Source organism: Hypomesus nipponensis, chromosome 11, assembly GCF_054491055.1.
Source record: "Hypomesus nipponensis isolate SF chromosome 11, ASM5449105v1, whole genome shotgun sequence".
In the NCBI taxonomy this organism is placed as follows: Eukaryota; Metazoa; Chordata; class Actinopteri; order Osmeriformes; family Osmeridae; genus Hypomesus; species Hypomesus nipponensis.
Window position 1 is genome coordinate 692,130 of NC_140371.1, and position 25,718 is coordinate 717,847.

A 25,718-nucleotide genomic window follows, 5' to 3' on the forward strand; every position below is an offset into this window, starting at 1 on the left:
GGGCCGTGTTTGTGTCATGGCGTTAATGCCAGCCGACTGCTGCTGGCGTCTGTAGCTCTCTGGTTAGATGGTTCACTCGGTAACAAACTGACCTCCAAACCAGTTTAAAGTTGAATCCAATGATTTATCTTCAATACATTTTTTAACAAATGCTAACAAATGCTGTCTAACTCAAGCCTAGTGGTAAGCCGTTGGTTATTTTTAGCAACTTTGTAAACGGTGTTAGCAGTTACTGTAGCTAGCAGCAGAGTTGCCGTTGTCGTCATGTCTGTCTTAGCTGGTCATATTTATTGATGTAGCTTATTCCTACCGCGTCTCTTGTCAGTTAAGTAGCTGATCATATTTAATGCTGTAGCGTTAGATGATGTTTTAGTAAATCCTACCGCATCACACGCCAGCCTAAACTCTACCTGTCCGTCATTGACGACGTGATTGAGAGTATGCAGGAGATAATGGGAGACGAGGGGCTGGAGGACCGAGTCCTGGCCGACTTAAGACAGGTCGGTGTTAGCTCTGCTGCCCCGAAAATAAACAGAATTAAATGGCAGAATTACCGATCTTGAAGCGCTGGTTTGTTCTGTCAGCTATGGGAGTCTAAAGTCATGCAGTCTAATGCGGTGGAGGGATTTAAGGACACCCTTACCTCGTCTAACTTCCTGCTGCAGCTTCCAGCCAGCTATGGCCAGGCTGCTTCCAAACCTGCAGGTGAGGAGAGACACTTCTCTAGTTTCTCCATCACTGTACTGTTCTATCTTTTACTAGTACAACCTTCTAATCCTCCCCCAGCCTCCATCGTCATCCCTGCAGGTCAGCGTGTCGGGAGTTTCACCACCAAGGTAAGTTTCCTCTGCGTGTGTGTAGATCTCATCTGCTCCCAGCAGCTTGGGAATTGAGAGTAGATCTGTTAGACCCTGTACTACTGGGCACTGTTAGACCCTGTACTACTGGGCACTGTTAGACCCTGTACTACTGGGCACTGTTAGACCCTGTACTACTGGGCACTGTTAGACCCTGTACTACTGGGCACTGTTAGACCCTGTACTACTGGGCACTGTTAGACCCTGTACTACTGGGCACTGTTAGACCCTGTACTACTGGGCACTGTTAGACCAGGGCCCTGTACTACTGGGCACTGTTAGACCAGGGCCCTGTACTACTGGGTACTGTTAGACCAGGGACCTGTACTACTGGGCACTGTTAGACCAGAGCCCTGTACTACTGGGCACTGTTAGACCAGGGCCCTGTACTACTGGGTACTGTTAGACCAGGGCCCTGTACTACTGGGTACTGTTAGACCAGGGCCCTGTACTACTGGGCACTGTTAGACCAGGGCCCTGTACTAGGGGTACTGTTAGACCACGTTTAACATGTCCGGGATCAATTCTCGTTATCTTTCTTCACTAAGCCTAACAACCATGATAACGGTGGTTATCAACTCCTTAACTCAACCCAAGATTCCCCACTTGAGCGTGTGCACATAAAAAGGGATGTGTTTGCAAAATATGACCAACTAGAGAGGGTACAATTTCTGGGGAAATTGTAGGGTGTGCTTATTTGCGTTGGTTGCAGGTGGGTCAGTTTTCCCTTCAAGTGATATTTTCAAGCATTTAGCCTACTCATATTGCATAATTCAGAACACCCTTTAAAACAAACGCACACCCTTTGAAACAAGATACTGTAACAACGTATTATTATATTATATTAATTTAGGGGGACATGGCTAATTCAAAAGCAGTTTGCTAGAGGCAAACTAGCTGCTGTTGCTAGCCACACTTCACTGATTGTTTGAAAGTGCCGGAAATTAGAACTTTCTTTTGACATAATAAAGTTTAGCCATCGCTGTGGCATTGAAGACAGTACTGTAGCCTACTACACTGCCAGTGGGCGAACCGAGTCTGAGGCTAACGTCAAAACAAGACGCAGGCTCACTCAAATTCCAAGTTTTACACAAAGACCCGCTGGCTGTTTTCGCATTCGCCATATCTTTAAAACACTGCTCTCCCTTTTGATTTAGAATTGACCCTGGTACGAAATTAACCCTTGTGCTGCTTCGGGTCACATGACCAAAAGGTTCATAACGAACCATCGTTGTGTTTACCCAATTGTACCCAATACAAAAGCAAATAAAAATAATTTTATTTTAACCTTCGCAATGTGGGGGGTCTGAGACAGCCCAACGGTTAAAAGAAAATGCTTCACTTTGTTTTTGTATGCGGTAAAGTTGTCGCAAACGACGGTGGGTCACAATGACTGATGGGTCAGAATGACCCGAGAACACAAGGGTTAAGAAAATACTCATCAGACACAGATCGACAACAGCTGCCGCAATCGTCAATGGAGGCTGACGGGGCTCTCACGTAGCAAACTAATCAAAGTTTTTACAGCAACCTACATTAAAATCTCACCACGTCTTCTTCACAATAGTCACATTGTCATAACATTTTTTTGTGTAAAATTGAACTATAAAATTACGAAAATACCACTGATGCTTTCTAGCATGGCTGCCGCCTAAAAGACTACTAGGCGGTCTCACAGGCGACCTGCACTCGCTCAAATTACAAAGACTTTCACAACCTAACTACATCAAAAATCCGAGATGGCAGTTGCACTCAATCGCTTTCTCAACAAAGTCCAATGGTTGGGAATTTTTGGGGGTGGTATTTTTCATTCATAATCAAATTTGCTCCAATTTGTGTGCTAGAACGTCTATCACCTTGTATCCATGCATCGTTGCTGACTTAGTGACATAGGCTAGTGAGTCCCCTTCGTTGACAGAATGCACTTTTTTGCCACAAAAACTTTCTAACCTCCTAAACTGTGCAACAGAACGTAAATCCCAATACAAGCAACGCAATTGTGACCAAGACGAACATTTTGACAACGACTTTGTCTGTAGTCCAAATATTGACTGGGGTGGGAAAATAATAATAATAATAAGATATGTGAGAGAACAAACGTTGTGCCCTTCCCGAAGGCAAAGCACACCCAATTACAAACATGGACCAGTCTCGAGTGCCGTACTTCACAGAAGAAAAGCAAACATTCATTTTAAACCCGTATGTTGTTTTGCAGCAATGTGCTTTAAAAAACTTTTAATGAAATCATTGTATCAAATGCCTTTATCAAAAGGTCTGTACAGGGGAGATTTGATCTTTTGATCTGCAGTTTAACGCTTTACTCCTGCGCTGTATACTTCAGTATCTTCAGTATCTTTGAGTATAAATGTTTGTGTTGTTGAGTAGAGCAACCCGGGCACCATGGCAACCTTCTCCCTCCCTCCAGGGGTGAACTACCCCGTCCAGATACCTGCAGGGGTCACCCTCCAGACCGCCTCCGGTGAGACGTCCTGGGGCCCTCAGACATGGGGCCCTCATGTTCAGCCACCCATTCTGAAGAGGTAAGAGGTTAAACTTTCCCGTCCTCTGCCCGGCGCAGGTCAGCTGTACAAGGTGAACGTCCCGGTGATGGTGACCCAGGCCCCTGGGGGGCCCCCTGCCCGGCCCCCCCAGAGCGTTGTGGTGAGGAAGGAAGTGCCTCGGCCCCCCTCCCAGGCACCCCTCCCCCCTGCCCTCCGTCCCTCACTGCCCAGCAGAGCTGTGCCTCGGGGCCCAGAGGTGGAGGTCTGGAGGGCTGCAGGACACAACACCCAGCCTACACACAGGGGGGCCCTCTCCCAGCCTCAGACCCAGACTCAAGGGGCCCTCTCCCAGCCTCAGACCCAGACTCAAGGGGCCCTCTCCCAGGCTCAGGCCCTGACTCAGGGGGCCCTCTCCCAGCCTCAGACCCAGACTCAAGGGGCCCTCTCCCAGGCTCAGGCCCAGACTCAGGGGGCCCTCTCCCAGCCCCAGACCCAGACTCAAGGGGCACTCTCTCAACCCCAGGCCCCCCACCTGCTCCAGACCCCCCACCTGCTCCAGACCCAGGCCCCCCACCTGCCCCAGGCCCAGCCCCTGGTCCCCCTATCCCCTCCCCAGTACCATGCCCAGGCTCCACATGAGGATTCCTCAGACAGCACCTTTGATGGAGAATTCACCCTGGAGGGGATAGAGTTCAGCCCCCAGCCTGTAGATATGTCTATGTCCTCCTGCCTCTCAGGCCAGCTGGCTGATTACCAGGGGTCAGAGTTCAGCAGCATCATGGAGGAGGTGGAGCAGATGGTGAAGGAGGAGGATGGTGCTGCCAGTGCAGGAGGGCTGAGTGATGTGGAGGAGCTCCCTCACCACCCTGCCAAGGTGAGAGCACCTGGACATCACCTCACCAGTCTGTCTCAACATACAGGCCGGCATCTCAGTTCAGCAGTCCATCCACATCTTTCTCGCTCTCTTTCTCACCTCCCTCATGGACCCCCCTCCCCTCTCTGGCTCCCTCTCTCCCCTCCCTCATGCTCTCCCCCCTCTCTCCCTACAGGTGGATGTGTTGAGAGACTACAACTACAGCGACCTGTCAGACCTGGTCCAGCTGGACGGCTCTGCAGACCTGTCAGACTTGGAGGAGGGGGAGGAAGAGGGGGAGGGGGAGAGAGGGAAGCTTGAGGAGGGGGAGAGAGAAAAGTTTGAAGAGGGGGAGAGAGGGAAGCTTGAGGAGGATAGAGGGAAGCTTGAGGAGGATAGAGGGGTGAAGCTGGAAGAAGAGGAGGAAGGTAGAGAGGTGATGGGAGAGAATGAGTACCTAGGAATAATCAATGCAGAAGCCCTGAAAGCTCTACATGAGGCGGAGGGGAGCAGTGATGACGACACCTCCCACTGTGACAGCGATGGACTGGAGCTGGAGGAGGAGGTGAGAATGTGGAGGAGGGGAGGAGAGTGAGGATGTGGGGGGGGTGAGGGGAGTGAGGAGTGGAGGAGGGTGAAAATGTGGGGGGGGGTGAGGGGAGTGAGGAGGGGAGGAGGGTGAAAATGTGAGGGGAGTGAGAATGTGGAGGAGGGGAGGAGAGAAGATGTGGTGGAGGGGAGGGAGTTTAGATGTTGGGGAGGGGAGGGAAGATGGAGGGGAGTGTAAATTGAAATGTTGGTCCTGTGACTCTAGACACTAGTATCTACATACATTTGTATTAACTCTACATGTTAGATCTACATGTTTGAAATTCCAAGTGTCAAGAGCTAGCCGGTTGATGTGGGTCCCCATTTGGTTAGTTAGCTAGCTCGGTATTTGTCATTACCATTACCTTGATGTATGAATTGAAGTGATGGTCTCATGTTCTCTTGTCACTTCGGCAGTGGCTGTGGTCTTGGCCGTATGCAGCGTTTGAGAAATACAGAGGTCCAAAAATTAAGTTTGCTAGTGAACTTGGAATTAATATTAGAAAGCAGCTAGCTAGTTGACTCATAATGGACGCCGCTGTTTAACGACCACTGAAACTATTTTTCGGATGTCTGGAGCGGGGTTTGCTCGTTTAAGACAGAAATACTTTAATTATAATGAAGTATCTTGGGGAACCACCTCAGAATTTGTTTAAAGGGGCTGAGGGAACCTAGTTTAATAACTTTGTAATAATTAAGGGTGCTCTGATTGGTAGGTTGCCGATCATTATCAGCCGATGATCATTTTAAATTCTGAGATCGGTATTCACTATAAAGGGCGAACAAAAGACACCCTTTTTTTGCTCTGCACTTTATTGCCCATGGTCCTTTATCTCCTACCTAATTGCAGAGAAAAATGTTAAACATATTTTGACTATGGCCTTTTATGTTGCAGATTGTATAGTCTAAAGTAAAAATGTATAAAGACTCTTTTTATTCTGTTTTTGTAATTTATTATTCGGCAGGATAGTTACATTTGTTTATTTATAAGCGGTTATCAATAACCCAGCACAGGCTGCTATGGTTTATGTTGCATCTCTTAAGCGTCTCTGAGAGGTTTCCTGCCACTAATTAAAGTTGTTGTTAAACCATGATATTTTATAATCTCTTCATTGTTATACTTAATATACATTGTTGTTAAGAATAGTTAAATATATAATGCTACATGATAAATAGAAGGCTTCAAATAGACCCCTTAATCAGAATCAGAATGGGGTTTAATCGCTATGAAAGTTTGCACAGACAAGGAATTTACTTTGGCAGGAAGGTGCATACATTCAACATGTAGGCATTTTAAATCTTGAATAGTGGTGTACAAGTCTAACTATACTAACGGTACAAGGTCTAATTTGGGGCTGCCACTAACGATTATTTGAATAATCCATTAATCTCGATTCTTCGATTAATCGATGAATCGGATAAAAAAACAAAAAGCATTCATTTTTCCAACCCTTTATTCAAAAACAGAACTGACAGTGCAAATTCACACTGCAAAAAATCTTCAGAATGTGCACAAACGGGTACACAATTTTGAAAAAGTTATTAATATTAGCATTTTGAAAATTGAAAGTTTGTGGAAGTTTAACGCCATTATTATCATTGTGGTCTCGCCCTCACCTGTCTCGCCCTCACCTGTCTCGCCCTCACCTGTCTCGCCCTCCCCTGTCTCGCCCTCACCTGTCTCGCCCTCCCCTGTCTCGCCCTCCCCTGTCTCGCCCTCCCCTGTCTCGCCCTCCCCTGTCTCGCCCTCACCAGTCTCTACCTGTGTTCGATCCCAGGACCCTCTGAACTCTGGAGATGATGTCAGTGAGCAGGACATCCCCGACCTGTTTGACACCGACAACGTCATCGTGTGCCAGTATGACAAGGTAATCCCAGTGGTGCATGGGTCTGCCTGTCAAGAGCTGGGGTGATTAGTGTACAGTCTTGGGGTGATTACTGTACTTACTGTACTGTCTTGGGTTGGTTGGTGTACAGTGTTGGTGTGGTTAGTGTACAGTGTTGGGGTGGTTAGTATACTTAGTGTACAGTGTTGGGATGGTTAGTGTACAGTGTTAGGGTGGTTAGTGTACAGTGTTGGGGTGGTTAGTGTACAGTGTTGGGGTGGTTAGTATACTTAGTGTACAGTGTTGGGGTGATTAGTATACAGTGTTGGGGTGGTTAGTGTACAGTGTTGGGGTGGTTAGTATACATTGTTGGGGTGGTTAGTATACAGTGTTGGGGTGGTTAGTATACAGTGTTGGGGTGGTTAGTATACAGTGTTGGGGTGGTTAGTATACTTGGTGTACAGTGTTGGGGTGGTTAGTATACAGTGTTGGGGTGGTTAGTGTACTGTGTTGGGGTGGTTAGTGTACTGTGTTGGGGTGGTTAGTATACTTGGTGTACAGTGTTGGGGTGGTTAGTGTACAGTGTTGGGGTGGTTAGTGTACAGTGTTGGGGTGGTTAGTGTACAGTGTTGGGGTGGTTACTGTGGTACTGAAGATGTCTTCCTACTTGTCAGATCCACCGCAGTAAGAATCGCTGGAAGTTCTACTTGAAGGATGGGGTGATGTGTTACAGAGGGAGGGACTACGTGTTCTCCAAGGCTGTGGGGGAGGCAGAATGGTGAGGGGAAAGGGGTGTGCTGGGAGAGAGGCCTCAAGTCTGTATTAAGTCATGAATGTTGCCATGGTTACCATGTTCATCCAATGTGGTAATCAATGACAATGGGAATGATTGGATATAGAGTATGATCCAGTTATCCAGCTCTGTGAAGTAGCTTTTGTAAATGCTATTTATGTTTTCAGTTGTACATTTATTAATCATATTTTCATTTGTTATGGAAATCCTGTAATGGTGCCTCTATTAGAGTAACTTAAGATTTAGTTTTGCAATGTTGCAAACATTTTGGTTAAAGGTGCGTTTTGTTTGTGTCCTGGTGATGCAGGATCCTCCATGTGACTGCTCTGCCCACATTAAATATCAAGTATCTCATCTTTTGTTGTGTTTTCTGTCGTAGCAGATCCACTATGAGCAGCAGGTCTACTTCACTCATTGATCTCAGCATCTCTCCAATAATGACCAAATTTGTGTATGTAAACAAATTTGAATGGGTTTAGTTTCCCACTCTCAACTAAAGAACTCAACTAAAGAACCAGACACTGCCAAGATCATAGCAGATACGTTCTCTTTATAACCCAAAGGAGTGCAGTGCCGGGATTGAAGTTGGTTGGATAAGCAGCGACATCAAACAATGAAAAATAATGTTTTGTTTTTTTGTTGCTGCAGCTTGGCTTTCTCTCCGCGTCACAGCCCCTTTGCCTCTCCCCTCCCCTGCGTCTCCCCTGCCTCTGCCTCTCCCCTCCCCTGCCTCTCCTCTCCCCTGCCTCTCCTCTCCCCTGCCTCTCCCCTCCCCTGCCTCTCCCCTCCCCTGCCTCTCCCCTCCCCTGCCTCTCCCCTCCCCTGCCTCTCCCCTCTTCACTCTGAATGGTCCTCTGGTCTGGAGCAAGTCTGGTGTGATATTTCAAACCGGGGACTTTGAAAAGTTAATACTTTTTATAATCCAACGATGTGCAGTAGGCTGCGATTGAACTAATGCAATTACCAAAGGCATTCACAATGAAATGAAACCTGAGTGTTGTATGGAAAATAAGGAAATTCTGTACTGTTATTTAGAAGCACATTTGCTTTTAGGCTCACTGATATTCAGCTGCTTTCAAATGGGCTGTCTAGTGAACAGAACAACAATATAAAGTGGATCCTTTCAGTATAGATCAGTGCATTGTGTTACATAAATGAATGTGTTTACTGATGTCAAAACTGCCAGCACATTGCAAATGTACAATCTCTTTATGATGAATTAGGCCTTAACCCTACAATAATGAAAACTGGCTCAAGCATTGTGCATGTAATGACTTGCATTATAAACTAAATGTTTAGATGTTTGTGGTGGTAAGACAATGTAACAGAACCAATATAGTCAATTTGGATCAACGCAACATAAGCAATTTATAACAGGAAACAGCAGACAAATAAATAATCATTTGCATGAATAGGCTACAACAGCATTGGCAATTTGACTAGATGATGGGGAGGTTGAACAAGTACTTTAAGAGAATTTCAATTGTGATCTGAGAGATATAGGTACCAAAACCACTGAGAAGACTGTCATCACCAGCTGCATCACGGGCACTGCACTATCTATCTATAATTCCAGACATCTGTGGGTGTCACCGACATCATCGCAGGCACTGTGCCCTGTCTATAATTCCAGGAATCTGTGCGTGTGCCACCAATTTTATCACGGGCACTTTGCACTATATTGAGCAAGGCTGTTTAACCCTTGTGTTATCTTCAGGTCATTCTAACCCATCAGTCATTGTGACCCGCAGTCGTATTGCGACAACTTTACTGCATACAAAAACGAAGTGAAGCATTTTCTTTTAACCTTTGGGCTGTCTCAAACCCCCCACATCGCAAAGGTTAAAAGAAAATGCCTTCATTTGTTTTTGTATTGGGTAAAGTTGTCACAACACAATGATGGTTTGTTGTGCACCTTCGTTGTGCCCAAAGGCAGCACAAGGGTGAAACTATGTTAATGGAACATTATCAAACTCCTGACAACTCATGATGACGCACCACAGAGACCAAGACACATTTCCATAAGTGGGACAATAAAGTTCATCATATTGTATCATACAACACCTTGACGCACTGGCTATGTTTTATTGTACTTATACTGAGGGATACTTGAGGGTTGAGGTTGGCTGAGGGGCAGTTCTATGGGCGTATGTGAAGCCCTCTGTGACATTGCTTGTAAAAAGGTCTATATACAAATACTGTATCTGATTTATACGTTGTGTTCTTTTACGCTTATGTATATGCTTTTTAGCACTATGCACTAGTGTGAACTAAGCAGGGGTAAACCTTGGTCACAACATTTAACCTTCACCTTAACTTCTTTAACCTCACTAACCTCTACAACCACATCTCTAACATCTAACCCTCACATCTCAGTTTAACTGCCAATTTAGTTTCCAGGTTTAATTGTAATTTTCTAAATTGGTGTCGCTTTTGCTTTAGCAGGAGTCATGCAGAATGTTTGTTACACAACGGGCACTATTTTGAAAAAATGTTTTATTAGAAAAAAATATTGAACTGAGATTTGCAATATGTACAATATATGTAAATCCATGCTCCAATAACAACTACATTTATAATTGTCTAATTTCATCATTACCAAAAAAGCAAACAATGGTTATTTGGGTCATGTAGGGCCCTTGAGAGATTTGAGAAAGCTACCCTGCATCTTGATGTGGTAGACGTAGAAGTGGAGGGAGTTGGGGGTCCGGGGGGGCCCCTACATCCAGCAGCAGTGGCCCAGCAACAGGGCCACGTCGCGGCGGGAGCCCCGTGTGTACAGCACCTGGTTCCACACAGAGTTCAGAGGGTAGAACACCACCAGCAGGATTGTGGAGTGAGACACTGCGATGAGCGGCATGCGCAGCGCGGCCGAGATGGCGAAAAAGGAGATGTGAAGATGAGCACGGCCATGCGCTTGGCCAGCTTGGCGTCTCCATGGCAGGGTTGTGCACGCTGAGGTAGATGTGTGCATAGCAGTAGTACACCAGCAGGAAGGCTGCCATGTTGAAGAGCAGCATGGTAGAGCATGGTAGTTACAGTATAGATCAGTAGAGTATGGTAGTTACAGTATAGATCAGTAGAGCATGGTAGTTACAGTATAGATCAGTAGAGCATGGTAGAGTTACAGTATAGATCAGTAGAGCATGGTAGTTACAGTATAGATCAGTAGAGCATGGTAGTTACAGTATAGATCAGTAGAGCATGGTAGAGTTACAGTATAGATCAGTAGAGCATGGTAGTTACAGTATAGATCAGTAGAGCATGGTAGAGTTACAGTATAGATCAGTAGAGCATGGTAGGGTTACAATACAGATCAGTAGAGCATGGTAGAGTTACAGTATATATCAGTAGAGCATGGTAGTTACAGTATAGATCAGTAGAGCATGATAGTTACAGTATAGATCAGTAGAGCATGGTAGAGTTACAGTATAGATCAGTAGAGCATAATAGGGTTACAGTATAGATCAGTAGAGCATGGTAGTTACAGTTTAGATCAGGAGAGCATGGTAGGGTTACAGTATAGATCAGTAGAGCATGGTAGAGTTACAGTATAGATCAGTAGAGCATGGTAGTTACAGTATAGATCAGTAGAGCATGGTAGTTACAGTATAGATCAGTAGAGCATGGTAGAGTTACAGTATAGATCAGTAGAGCATGGTAGTTACAGTATAGATCAGTAGAGCATGGTAGTTACAGTATAGATCAGTAGAGCATGGTAGAGTTACAGTATAGATCAGTAGAGCATGGTAGTTACAGTATAGATCAGTAGAGCATGGTAGGGTTACAGTATAGATCAGTAGAGCATGGTAGAGTTACAGTATATATCAGTAGAGCATGGTAGTTACAGTATAGATCAGGAGAGCATGGTAGTTACAGTATAGATCAGTAGAGCATGGTAGAGTTACAGTATAGATCAGTAGAGCATAATAGGGTTACAGTATAGATCAGTAGAGCATGGTAGTTACAGTATAGATCAGGAGAGCATGGTAGAGTTACAGTATAGATCAGGAGAGCATGGTAGGGTTACAGTATAGATCAGTAGAGCATGGTAGGGTTACAGTATAGATCAGTAGAGCATGGTAGAGTTACAGTATATATCAGTAGAGCATGGTAGAGTTACAGTATAGATCAAGAGAGCATGGTAGTTACAGTATAGATCAGGAGAGCATGGTAGAGTTACAGTATAGATCAGGAGAGCATGGTAGGGTTACAGTATAGATCAGTAGAGCATGGTAGGGTTACAGTATAGATCAGTAGAGCATGGTAGAGTTACAGTATATATCAGTAGAGCATGGTAGAGTTACAGTATAGATCAAGAGAGCATGGTAGAGTTACAGTATAGATCAGGAGAGCATGGTAGGGTTACAGTATAGATCAGTAGAGCATGGTAGTTACAGTATAGATCAGGAGAGCATGGTAGGGTTACAGTATAGATCAGTAGAGCATGGTAGTTACAGTATAGATCAGGAGAGCATGGTAGAGTTACAGCATATTTACTTTACATGTATTCATTTAGCAGACGCTTTTATCCAAAGCGACTTCCAAGAGAGAGCTTTTCAAAGTGCATAGGTCACTGATAATAACAACAAGATAGCCCCAAAACATTGCGAGTAGCCAAAATATGAAGCACATATTGAGAACAACCAAAATAAGTGCCAAATGGAAGAACCATAAGAGGATGTAGTTAAACAAGTTACAATTAAACAACATGAACCGCTGTGTGCAAGTGTACCTGTAGAAAAACAAGCAACAATAAAACCAATATATCACAGCGAGTACAACAATTTAACTCAGTTACCACAAGCAACAAGTCTAAGCAAGAGTCATTGTGATCCTTGAGGAAGCTAACATTGGGTCAAGCAAACCATTCCTAAGTACCGTTGTACTCCCGGAACAAGTGCGTCTTGAGCCTTTTCTTGAAGGTGGGGAGACAGTCATTGTCCCTGATGGAGGTGGGGAGTTGATTCCACCACTGGGGGGTCAGACAGGAGAAGAGCTTGTGTTGGGACCGGGCGGTCTTGAGTGGTGGGACCACCAGGCGGTTGTCTGAAGAAGGCGGGTGGGGGTGTAAGGCTGCAGGAGAGACTTGATGTTGTCGGGTGAAGTCCTGTTCACTGCTCGGAAGGTCAGTACCAGGGTCTTGAATCTGATACGGGCGTTGATGGGTAGCCAGTGGAGAGAGATGAGGAGCGGGGTAACATGGGAGCGTCTGGGTAGATTGTAGACCAGGTGGGTTGCTGCATTCTGAATCCTCTGAAGAGGGCGGGTTGCACATGCTGGGAGACCAGCGAATTGCAGTAGTCTAACTTGGAGAGGACAAGTTGCAGCTGGGTGGAGTGCTCAGACAGGTATCTCCTGATCTTCCGGATGTTGTAGAAGGTGAATCTACACAACCGGGAGACTGCAGCAATGTGGGCCGTGAGGGAGAGCTTGTCATCCATAGTAACCCCAAGGTTCCAGGCAGAGGATGAAGGGATCACTGTCGCAGATCCCAGGGTGATTGAGAGGTCGTGGGAGATGGAGGGTTTGGCCGGGATGATGAGGAGTTCTGTTTTGGCGAGGTTCAGCTGGAGGTGGTGCTCGGTCATCCAGGCGGAGATGTCTGTGAGGCCTCAATCCTACAGCACATACAGCACGCCCAAGCTGATCCCACTTGAAGCTCAAAACGAGAGTGAATTCCAACAGAAGAATATTGCATTGGATTTTGGCAAATTATTTTGGGCCACTACCCAGACGCTTAGCTCTGTTGCTCATTCCAAGAATGTACAATCCTTACAAGTTGTATCTCATTGTTAAGGTGACTAATCAGGCTTTCCAACAATATAAAATACAATACCAATTAGTATTGTTGAAGGGGAGGAATAATTGACCAAAATAACGTTCCAAACTTTTTAAAAGGAGTTTATATAATGTGTGTGTGTGTGTGTGTGTGGTATGTATATAGTGTGTTTGTGGTAAGTATATAGTGTGCGTACGTGGTATGTATATAGTGTGTGGTATGTATATAGTGTGTGTGTGTGTGGTATGTATATGGTGTGTGTTTGGTTTGTGTGTGTGTGTGTGTGGTATGTGTGTGTGTTGCTTGGCCAGGCTGCTCTCAACCTCGTTGCCGTGGCGCTGATGGATCCCCTGTCTGTCCTCGTCAGTGTTGGATGCAGTGTAACCAATGGCGACGATACTTCAGGAGTGTAGAGACAACTCTGTAACACACCTACACCAACACGCACACACATGCACGCACACACACACCTCTGTCACATACACACACATTGAGACAACTCTGTTACACACTTATACACACTCACAGAGACAGCTCTATCACACTCGATTATATCGAATAAAGGAATTCAATTTGGCCAGAGGTTTATCACCCCGGCACACTGGCCCTTGTGCCTGTCAGACGGGGGGGGGGGGGACCGTTAATCACGTAGCACCAGCCACTCTCTGTGAGCTCTGGACCAATCTGTGTTCAGGGAGGTGGAGAAGATAGAGAGAGAGAGGCAAGGTCAGGATTATGCTGGGCAACCCTGAGTTGTAGAAGATGATTTAGCAGCCAGACAAGGACTGTGTTGTACAGTTATACACCTCTGTTGGGTCTCTGTGCATGTGTATGTGTGTGAGAGAGATGGAGTGAGAGGGAAAGGGAGAGATGGAGAGAGGGAGAAAGAGATGAAGAGAAAGAGATGGAGAGGGGGTCAGGTGGCTGAGCAGTTATGGAATCGGGCTATTAATCAGAAGGTTGCAGGTTCAATTCCCGGCCGTGCGTGACGTTGTGTCCTGTTGTGGCTGGCTGGTTCTCTTGTCCTGGCTGGCTGGTTCGCTGGTGCTTTCCCAATAAACCAGCCAGCTTTGAGGCTGAGCAGCATGGTAGCACTTCTGGTATTTAAAAGGGTCAAGTGCCATTAATTGCCGGCTGCCGTGGAAACGCCTGTGCTGTCATTAATAAAATTGACGCAGTTCTACAATCTGCTACACTACTCTTCCCAGACCCTCTGTCTCTATATCTGTATCTCTGTCTGTCTGCCTATCTTTCTGTCTGTCTGTCTCACTGCCTGTCTGTCTCTCTGTCTGTCTGCCGGCCTGCTTGCCTGCCTGCCTGCCTGTCTGTCTTTCTGTCTGTCTCCTCCCCACCTGTGCCTGTTAGACAGTGTGAGACCAGGGGCTCATTTCTCCATGTTGAACCAGCAGCTTCTGCTCTGCTTAATGGTTGTTTTGGATGAAAGTGCACACTTTATAATGAATCACTATTGGTTCTGATGCTCACACACACACACATGCATACACACGCACACACATCTTCAGCAGCACATATATTCTAAATGTGACAGTTGAGCTTATCGAATGTGAAACGTTCTTATCAGGTGTCGAGTAACAAAGTACAAATACTTTGGGTATGTATACTTTACAGAAGTAATTATTTTTCAGACAATTTTTCTACTTTTACTCCTTACATTTTCACGCAATTACCTGTACTTTCTACTCCTCTACTATTTAAAAAATAGCCTTGTTACTCCAATTTCAGTTTGGCTTGTTTTCATTCCGGCTTGTCATTGTTCAAAAAAAACCTCACCAAAAATAACCTATCCGGATAAATCTAGCCATCCGAATAGAGTCAATTTGATTGTGGTTGGATGAGAAGTATAAACATATACCATTCCAACACCCTATTGGTTTGTATGCGATCCATCGCACCTGCACATGACACAAACATACAATACAGACGTATAGCCTAGATGTCCGTGGCAGAGACCCAAGAGAACTCGAGCGAAATCCCAACCAAGCACAAGCAAGTAGGTTGGTAGCCAGGAAGACCAGCCAACCCTTCTACATCCCTGGCCGTACCTGGAAGAATTTTTCAAAATGTTAGGATTAAAAAAACAACTTTCGAATGCACTGCAAGCTTTGCGCGCCCAAGTACCATGAGCTAATGGCTTTCAAAAACTCACAGTCTAATTTGAAAAAAGGCTATTGAGAACATACCTCTGAAGTTTGAATTTTTGCACCATTACAATACTTATAGGCAACTTGTCATCATATTTTCCGCTCCATGAAACATGTCAATGCTAAGTAGTAAAAATATATGGTTCTTCAATGTATTTGCATTGTACTAAATTGCGTTCATTTTCAATGGGCATAAACAGGTGCAGCCCAAATATTTCAACATTAACATTTCAATATAACAGTCATTATGGCCTTTAGAAAAAAATATTTTTTGGGGAGGTGGGGGTCGTGCATTATAGGCCCCTGTGGCATGGCCTAAGCTTTTATTCTTAATGCCATTTTTTTCCCCAAACATTACTACTTTTACTTTTATACTTTTAAGAAGTTTTGAAACCAGTACTTGTATACTTTTACTTGAGTAAAAAGCTTGAGTTGATACTTCAACTTCTACAAAAGTATTTTTAAACCCTAGTATCTATACTTCTTCTTGAGTAATGATGTGAATACTTTTGACACCTCTGGTTGTCATATTCTGGAATGATCCCCCCTCTCTCCTATGTTACCGCACAAGCCCTTTTAATTGTTATAATACTTTTTAAAAGGAAGTTTGACAGGGAAACGATAGACGGGGTAACCACAATTTTTTTACCACTCACCTCACTCAGCCTACTGTAGGCCAACTCTCATTACATCTGAACATTACATCTGAAAGTTACATTTGAATGTTACATCTGAACATTACATTTGAAAATTACATCTGAACATTACATCCTGGATTGTTCATTTATGTTGGAATTACAAAGGATCACAAACATGTTCTGAAGTCTTTGTATCTGATAAGATCCTCTTGTCTGCCAGCTTCAAAACATTGGTAAGATAAACAGGTGGAACTGTGTATTATGTTGTTAAAGGGTTATCATGTGTGTGATCAAGAGTTTGGATGTTTGTGCATCCATATGTGTCAGTTGGCAGGGTAACCATGTGTCTGTGATTGTGTCTGTGTAATTGTAATTAGAGGGAGATCCACCGAACACACTGACATGTCTCCATTACATTATAAATGGAGGCTGGGGTCGGGGCCTAGGGGCTATGGTCTGGGGTTATAGGTTATGGGGGTTATGGTCTGGGTTTATGGTCTGGGGGTTATGGTCTGGGGTTATGATCTGGGGTTATGGTCTGGAGGTCTATGGTGTATCTAGGAATAAATGTACAGAAGTTTAAGTTCGGCTATGGAGTCTACCATAGACAATAATACCCGGAATCACAACACACCAATAATTTCCTTTTGGGAATCCCAATCCCTTTTATTACATTAAAGATGGAAATAAAATTTAAAAGTCAGAATATACTCTTTTTCCCAATTATTGATTATCAGTTTCTTATTAACTGTTTCGTTTTATTTATTCATTATTAAGCTACTTTTTATTATCCATTTACTATTTATTAGGATTCCTCCGTAAGGAGGAAACCTATTGTTATTGGTGGTTTTATTATTTGTAATTCTTGTACCATGGGAGTCAATGGCAGCCCCTAGACCCCATCGACAACTTTTTGTGAAATTTGGCACACTCATTAAGGACAGTTTCTTCTATACCTACACCAAGTTTCATGTCTCCCATTAGACCACTCTAGCGCCACCAATGGGACTTGTGTTTACACACGCAACTTTTGAACCGTATGACTCATTTTCAAAAATGAGGTACCATTGGATTCCCTGGATCAAGCCGAGTTCAACGCACACCATGGCGTTAATTTCCGGTTATATAGATTTCCCGCCATTTCCGGTTTTATCAAAAACCTTTGAAAGCCTACTCCTCCTACAATTTTTGTCATATCTTCTTCAAAATCACCAGAGATGATCTTCAGACCAAGCCTCACAAAAGTTATCAAAGGAATTTTGATCCTCATAACCGTCTGTCCGGTACAGCCAATCAAATTCATCAGAAAAGCCGCAAAACAGGATGTGAAGTCATGTCTCAGCAAATCTTTGAGATATCAACACTAAACTTGGTAGATCGGAGGAAGACACTACAACATGTTACCATGTGCAAAGGCAAATTCATATCTCAAAAAATGATTGATATAAAGCAAATTGAACTTATCGCTAACGCTAAAATTATGCTTTACACATCAGCCATTCAAAAACTGATACTCTGATTCAATCACAAGTTCATATGAAAACTCTTGAGAATGTTCATAACACAAATCTGTGAAAAAGTTGACTGTAAGATGAAAGGTCGATTTTTGGTGAATATTTGAAACATGCTTGCTTGGCTAATTTCTAGGCAAATTTCCAATGAATGTCTCCCTTGCTCCTCCCCGCGCGTGCTCCAAAATCTCACACACACTCAGCCTTCCCTTGACACACGCGCGGCCAAGACGCACACGCAACATTTCTGGAGAGTGTGGGCTGACCAAGCCCCCACTCATTCCTTGGTCTTTAGCAAAGGCCCATGTGGCTCTTGATGGTATTGCATTTCCGATTTTGTATGCAATGGTAAAAAGGTCTCAAATCCTGAAACATTGATAGTGTAGGCCGAGAAACACTTTAACAAAAGCCCATGTGGATCTTGTTGGTATTGCATTTCCGATTTTGTATGCAATGGTAAAAAGTTATAAAAATCCTGAAACATTGATAGTATAGACCAAGAGTAACTACCACACCACAAATGGCCCACCATTACCCATAGGTGGCGCTACAGGCCACGCCAAAAAGCACAAATATACAAGGCTTTCTGGAATGGATAGGCTCACCAAGCCCCCTCCCTTCACTTATTGGCTTGAAAAAAAGGCCCATGTGGCTCTTGATGGTATTGCATTTCCGATTTTGTATGCAATGGTAAAAAGGTCTCAAAATCCTGAAACATAGATAGTATAGGCAAAGAAACACTTTAACAAAAAGCCCATGTGGATCTTGTTGGTATTGCTTTTCCGATTTTGTATACAATGGTAAAAAGTTATAAAAATCCTGAAACATTGATAGTATAGACCAAGAGTAACTACCACACCACAAATGGCCCACTATTACCCATAGGTCTTCCCTTGACACACGCGCTGGCTTGGCAAGACGCACACGCAACATTTCAGGAGAGTGTTCCTTGGTCTTTTGCAAAGGCCATGTGGATCTTGATGGTATTGCATTTCAGATTTTGTTTGCCATGGTAAAAAGTTATCCAAATCCTGAAACATTGATAGTAAAGGCCAAGAGTAACAACAACACTTTAACAAAAGCCCATGTGGATCTTGTTGGTATTGCATTTCCGATTTTGTATGCAATGGTAAAAAGTTAAAAACATCCTGAAACATTGATAGTATAGGCCAAGAGTAACTACCACACCACAAATGGCCCACCATTACCAATAGGTGTCGCTACAGGCCACGCCCTAAAGCACAAAGCACTTCACTTCTTGTGAAGATTAAAGCGCTTCACTTCTTGGCTTGAAATAAAGGCCCTTGTGGATGTTGATGTTATTGCATTTCAGATTTGGTATCCCATTGGAAATTCTGCAGCATTGATTTTTCTATACAGTTACAATTTGTCAAGAATATACATTTTTCAATGGTTCGCAATGCTTTACACGTAAGCCAGTCAAACAAGTTCATATGAAGACTCTTGAGAATGTTTAGTACACAAATCTGAGAAAAAGTTGACTCTAAGATGAAAGGTCGATTTTTGGTGAATCTTTGAAACATGCATGCTTGGCTAATTTCTAGGGAAATTTACAATGAAATGTGTCCCCTGCTCCTCCCCGCGCATGCTCCAAATTCTCAGACACTCATTCTTCCCTTGACACGCGCGGGCTTGGCAAGACACACACGCAACATATCAGGACTGTGTGGGCTGACCAAGCCCCCACTCATTCCTTGAATATCAGCATAGGCCCTTGAGGACCTTGGTGTCATTGCATTTCCTACTTTGTATGCAATAGTAAAAAGGTCTCCAAATCCTGACACATTGACAGTACAGGCCAAGAGTAACTACCACACTTTACCCAAAGCCCATGTGGATCCTGTTGGTATTGCATTTCCGATTTTATATGCAATGGTAAAAAGTTTTTAAAATCCTGAAACATTAATAGTATAGGCCAAGAGTAACTACCACACCACAAATGGTCCACCATTACCCATAGGTGGCGCTACAGGCCACGCCTTAATGCATAAAGATACAAGGCTTTCTGGAATGGATAAGCTCACCAAGCCCCCTTCCTTCACTTACTGGCTTGAAATAAAGGCCCTTGTGGATCTTGATGGTATTGCATTTCAGATTTGGTATGCCATTGGTAATTCTGCAGCATACATTTTTCTATACAGTTACAATTTGTCAAAAATAAACATTTTTCAATGGTTCGCAGTGTTTGGAGGAATCCGCCATTACTGCTTGCAGTTATATTTAATATTATTATTTGTTACTATTTATTTATCTAACTATTGCTTATTATTATTATGTATTAACGGCTATCCATTATCTATTACTTTCTTATTTTATTGATCTATTAACTCAACTTATTTATTCAGTAATATTACTCTTTCGGATAATACCTTTGCAGTGTTATCTTTTCAAACATGACCTTTAAATGAATCCCTTTTAAATGTTACCCGGGTAACCAAATAAAATAAAATGTTCTAAATAACAATGTAGCTAACACACAAATCTTGACGATATTTGACGATATCTTTCAATCTTCTGCATGCAATTCGTAGGTCTTCTTCGTTGGGTTGTTGCTCGCCATCAAATATCGAATCCAATCCAGGATCAACTCAAACTCCTCAAAAAACCTGACCTGTGTGGGCAAAGTCAGAACTTATGTTCAAACTCTTTTCTTATTTACAATTAATATTTATAAAACAAGAATCTATTCAAAATCTGATATATACACTTAGTACCAACTGGCCACATCGATACCAAATATATATGACCTTGTGCTCTGCCTCGTGCAACATTAGCTATGTAGCATAGCTATGGCAACCTAGCCACATGCGCTACCAATTAGCAAAACACCGTTCCCAAATTCAAATGAAACATCTCAAATATAATGCACATCTTAACAAACATTGTTGACATACATACGCCATCACTTAAATACTAGCAACGGCATTCCTTACTAATGCGGTATTTTAACAATCTCGACTGCAGGATCTCCACGATGCTTGCAATCTTCAATTTGGTATACAGCAACTCAATGTGAAAGTTATTCTTTAACTTGTTTAAATCTTTGTTCCAGTAGCAAACCAACTCAATGTAAACTTATTATTTAACTGTTGTTTGAATGTTTGTCCCAACTAATTGATCATGAGACCCGGGTCAAGGTTCTGTTTTCTACACCATTGCATAAAGGCTTGCCAGCGCGACGCGTACCCTCTAGCAGTAGATTGTGCGGGCGCACTCTGAATGGTCTGAATGACAGCATCATACAGACCCCTGCGCTCTAAGAGCTCCCTCTCAGTAGCCAAGCCATAAGAGGCCCTCCGATCACTGGAGGGCTCTTCACCACAGCCCAAGGTGGGGTCGACTCGAAAGGGCTGGGACCGCACCCCCTGACCAAGAGAGGTCTGAGCTCTGTCCTCTGTATGAGCCTCGAGAGGTCTCACAGTGCAGCCAGAGCTCTGGGCACACAGCCGCAGCAATGGCTCTTGTGATGTGACAACAGAGCCCCCCGCTGTGTCATGGTGCACAAAGATGGGTAGCGGTCTGGCCACACGCTTGCTAGCTGGGCCAGACTCCGCTACGCTCATGGAGCATGACAGTCCAGTGCCGCTAGCTGTGTAAAACTCATGCACCAAGTCCAACTCAGCCGACGATCCCACACCAGCGAGAGTGCTCAACTCTGTACCGGTCGGGATCCCAAGAGGCACTGACTGGAATATTTGAAAAAGTATTGAAAAAGTATTGTGGAGGTCCAAGCCTCTCTTTACAAATCTTTATTTCATTGAAAACAGTTGGGGGAATCGAAGTTTCGATCCCCGCCGCCAGTCATGCCTTCCTCTTCCTTGGACCGCCACGCCAGGCAGGGGCCGATGGTCGGGCGAAACCCGTCCTCTCTGTTGGAGCCGCGGTGTGTGGCACAGGTGCTGAGGGAGGATGGGGCACCTGAGATGCAGCCGCGACTCCGGTTCGCCACAGCTGGCCGTCGAGCGCGCCGTTTCTTACCCTGTGACGTCCCTGCTGAGGCTAGGAAAGAAGAAGGGGCAGGAGACTTCAACTGTAAGGGCATGTGCCCTGACAGGTGTTTCCTTTCCACCTCCAGTCGGGAGAAATGCTCAGGGGCCGAGGCAACCGCAGGGCCGAAGAGCCCATCCCTGGACACAGGGGCATTTAGGAGAGCCGTCTTAACCGTGTCCCTCATGGTTGTCAAAGACAGCCAGAGGTTGCGGTGCATGACTACGCTGCTCGCCATAGAGCGCCCTGCGCAGATTGTCGCTCCCTGTGCGAGGAACACGGCAGCCGCCGTCATCCTTGCCACCAGAGATATCTCCACGGCAGACAGTCCCTCTGTCTTACTCGTGGACAACTTTGCGACCGCTGCCATGAGCAGATCGGCGTTGCTTGACAAAGCTGCCGCCTGCGCTCCCCACACGTAGATCTTATCGGCCAGAGTGGCCGAAAGCCTATCACGTGGGCTTGGCAGGTTTCGCTTTCTTGCTGGTCGACCAAGCGCTCTCCCCCGGAACCAGTTACGCCACCAGCGATGGTTCCAGTGGAGGGGGGCCGGTCTTCACTGCCTCCAGCATCCCGTCCACACGGGAAAAAGGCAGGAGCGCCTTCACAGGCGTGTTGGCTGCCAACGGCGCGTCCCATGAGCCCTCCACATAATTTGCCAGTTTAGGCATTGCGGGGTAGGCTCGCGACTCTAGGCGAGTTTCACTCGTGGCGTTTTTTTTGTTTTTTGTAAAGTAGTGCTTTATTCATTGCAAGAACAAGAGTGCAAAGTGTACACAATAGAATCAAAACAAACAACAACTGAGTTAACAAACACTAATAATCATAATAACAAACAATACAATAATATATGTAAATTTAAGAGCGTTAAATAATCAAAATATAATATTATATAATAATATATATATAATATATATAATATATCAAATAAGCAAATAAATTGTATATACACAGAACTATATACATTTCACTCCACACGTCAAGAGCTACAGTGCAGTCCTTCTGGCCTTCCTCGCTGCAAAGTCATCAATGACGTAATTGTATTGAATCTGACCACCAACTTCATGGTTGAAGCTGATCAGAGCCAGACCACTGAGGCGTTCTTGAGCCATGGTTGACCTCAGGTATGTCTTTAAAAGTTTTAATTTTGAAAAACTCCTCTCGGCTGAAGCTACTGTAACTGGAAGGGTTGCCTTGATCTGCAGTGCAATACAAAGGTTAGGATATATCTCTGTGAGCTGCTTTGTTTGAATACATTTGAACAACTCAAGAGTTGACATGCTCTTTGAAGGCAAGTCAGGTACATTTTTCAACTCCTGGGCCAGCTTCTTCGCATCCAAATCAGACTGCCCTCCATGGTTTAAGGTGTGTGCAAGTGCCTCTGCTTGCTTCATCAGCTCTTGGTGTGTCAGGTCTTGGAAGTTTGACAGAATGCCAAACTTGTCTTCCACATCTTCAAGAGTGGTAAACCTCTCCTTTTGTGCTGACACTGCAGCATCCACGACGTTAAAGAAGGTTACTTCCAGATTTTGCTAGGCATCCCTCAATGGATCATCAGGAGACTCATATGAGAAGTGCCTCTTTTTGCCTCTTTTGCACAAGGACAGCATCCACATTCATCTCTTCACACATGGCCTTGGTTGATGTTTGTGCAGCCACAAAGCCTTTGGCTCTGCAACCTTTTCTGTCTTTTCCAGTAGACTTACTGCTACGTCCACTTGCATGGTTTGGGACTGCAAGAGTTTGCTCACGTGCTAAATTTGATTCAACACATCATACCAGACCACTGTGCACAGTGAAAAGCGGAATGATCCCTTCTGCCAGAGACTGGGCTTCAATCCTGACAATTGGGTCTTTGGTCTGGTTTCTCACCTCAAGCAGTGCATCTCTCACAGCTGCGGCTTCATATCGCAGAGGTTTCACAGCTTTCTCTCTGTTCTCCCATCTGGTTTCTGACCACATTTTCAGCAAAAGGTTCACATTTTTTTTGAGGATGGCCCATCTCTGTGTAGAGGCAGGAAACAGACAGTACAGCTTCTGCACAATACCAAAACATGATAGTGCATCTTTCGAGCTTTTGGCAGCATCAGAAATGACCAAATTAAGTGTATGTGCCCCACAAGGCACGAACAAATGTCTTGGGTTTAATTGCAATAGCCTGGCCGTACTCCCTTGTTCTTTCCTCTCATATTTGCCCCATTGTCGTACGACTGTCCTCTGCAGTCATCAAAGGCAATCTCCAACTCCTCCAGCTTCTTCAAAAAACTTTCCCCAGTGGAGTCCTCTGCTACTAGGAATCCGATGAAGTGCTCTTTAACCTGGGGGTCTTCTTCCACTGTCAAAATTCTTATCACAACTGACAGCTGTTCAATGTGGCTAACATCCAGGGTGCAATCTAAAATGAGGCTTAAGTATTTACATTCCTTTATTTCCTGCACCATTGTTGAGAGAATCTTTCCACTGATGCTTTGGATCAACTTGGTCTGGATGGTTTTGCCCAAGTAACTCTGGTGTTTCACATTTAACCTTGTGGATGTGGTCTTTCATCACTGGGTCAAACTGTGCCATAAGCTCAACCTCTTTCAAAAAGTTACCATCAGACGGTCCTCCATGGGTTAAAAAAATTTGTTTTGGGGAGAAAAGCTGACAACAACAAAAAAAATGAATATGTCAACCAACTTCTTTTAATCCTTTCTCCATTTACTAAGGTCCTGCTGAAGTTCTGGTGGTGGCAACTTCTGCCATAATCTCTCCTCGGAAAAATGAAATCAGGTGTTACCTGATTTGGTCCTCTCCGAACAAACTCTGTCTTTATTGTGTCCGTGAGATGTGCAGGCCAGTCAGCAGGATCAGTTGGTAATTGATCGTCTGTCTTTGCTGCATCTGGACGGCACACAAAAAGCACACTCTCATCTCACATGCGCAATAACTTCACACACACACACACACATAATTGTTGTAGTTTTAAAACTATTGTTGCTTGATATAAGATATTCAGCTGTTTATATAACCTCTTTATATTTTATTCTCTTTGAGAATGGAGGGGTGGGTGGGTAGATTCAGCTGTGAATTATGCTGGTACCATATGGAGGACATGGTTGGCTCCATATATATACAGTATATATACAGTATATACACATACATATTACAGTACATAAATGTTTTCAAGTGACATATGTAATTACTATGTAATGTTACTGTATGACTGCATCATGAATGGTTCATGTAGATTAATTCATCTAAAGTATATCCTCATATCAAGAGAACATCCTTGAGCCAACTGAGATAAATAAAACATTAGGACAATTAGGTAAATAGCTAACAATCTTAACATTCATGAGACACACACCTGAGAAGAGTGTATGGGTGGAATCAGTGGAATCAGTGGAATCAGTGGAATCAGTGGAAATATAAGTCAATAGTAAATATATTGACTGGATAAGACATGACACAACATATTGTCACTTTTACATTCAATTATTTATCATCACGAACATCTATTGACACATTGCACTCACCTGAAGATCCCGGCACAGCTGAGGTGCCTGGCTGTTCATCGTCAATTGATGCAGCAATTGGTGCCAGATATTTTAAAAGTGAATCTGAAATGAAAGTATGTGTTATCAGTATTTGTTAAATGTAACTATTATGTAGTTATTAAGCATTTTGCTGTATTTGGAAAGCCGGACATACTTTTTTAATTCCAAGATGCATAGTTCTTGAATAGCTAGCTAGCTCGCTCCACCAAAACTTACGTTGTTACTCAGTTTTGTACAGTATTTCATGACACATCGAAAATGACGCAAATTGCGGTACAGCTGAACTTGAACTTTTGATGAGTTAAGTATTTACCTTTTGCCTTTGAACATTCCTCTTCTTCTTCTTTTCTTTTTAAATTCAGCTCCGGATTCGCCAGACGCCTCACTGTGCTAGCATATTCTGGTAACACCAAGGAGGTACCGTATTTTTCGCACTATATGGCGCACTGGATTATAAGGCGTACCGTATTTTTTTGAGAAAATTAAAGGCTTTTAAGTGTGCCTTATAGTCCGGAAAACACGGTACGTACCCCTTCCGTGTTCGTTTTTTTTGGCTCATTTTACACAAATGTTTGATAAATTGTTTTAGAAATAGAGGGGGGCGCAAAATAAAACTGCCCAGCAAAAAAAAAAAAAATATATATATATATATATGCTGGG

The 25,718-nt window shown here is 44.0% G+C and overlaps 1 protein-coding gene across 2 annotated transcripts; it reads left to right on the top strand.

Moving 5' to 3' along the window:
* Window positions 1-6: 6 nt before the first annotated feature.
* Window positions 7-7,772, top strand: gtf2a1l (general transcription factor IIA, 1-like). 2 transcript variants are annotated; one of them, XR_014768868.1, is made up of 9 exons: window positions 7-183; window positions 399-500; window positions 585-705; window positions 787-836; window positions 3,243-3,336; window positions 3,436-4,232; window positions 4,408-4,776; window positions 6,555-6,667; window positions 7,300-7,358. XR_014768868.1 is itself a non-coding variant. In XM_084709700.1 (9 exons), exons 1-9 carry the CDS (start codon window positions 160-162, stop codon window positions 7,405-7,407), a joined length of 1,755 nt encoding a protein of 584 aa, XP_084565826.1. In that variant the 5' UTR covers window positions 9-159; the 3' UTR covers window positions 7,408-7,772. The 2 variants fall into 2 exon arrangements, 1 of the variants encoding a protein (XP_084565826.1); XM_084709700.1 differs by having other exon boundaries at window positions 9-183; window positions 6,578-6,667; window positions 7,300-7,772.
* Window positions 7,773-25,718: the final 17,946 nt, after the last annotated feature.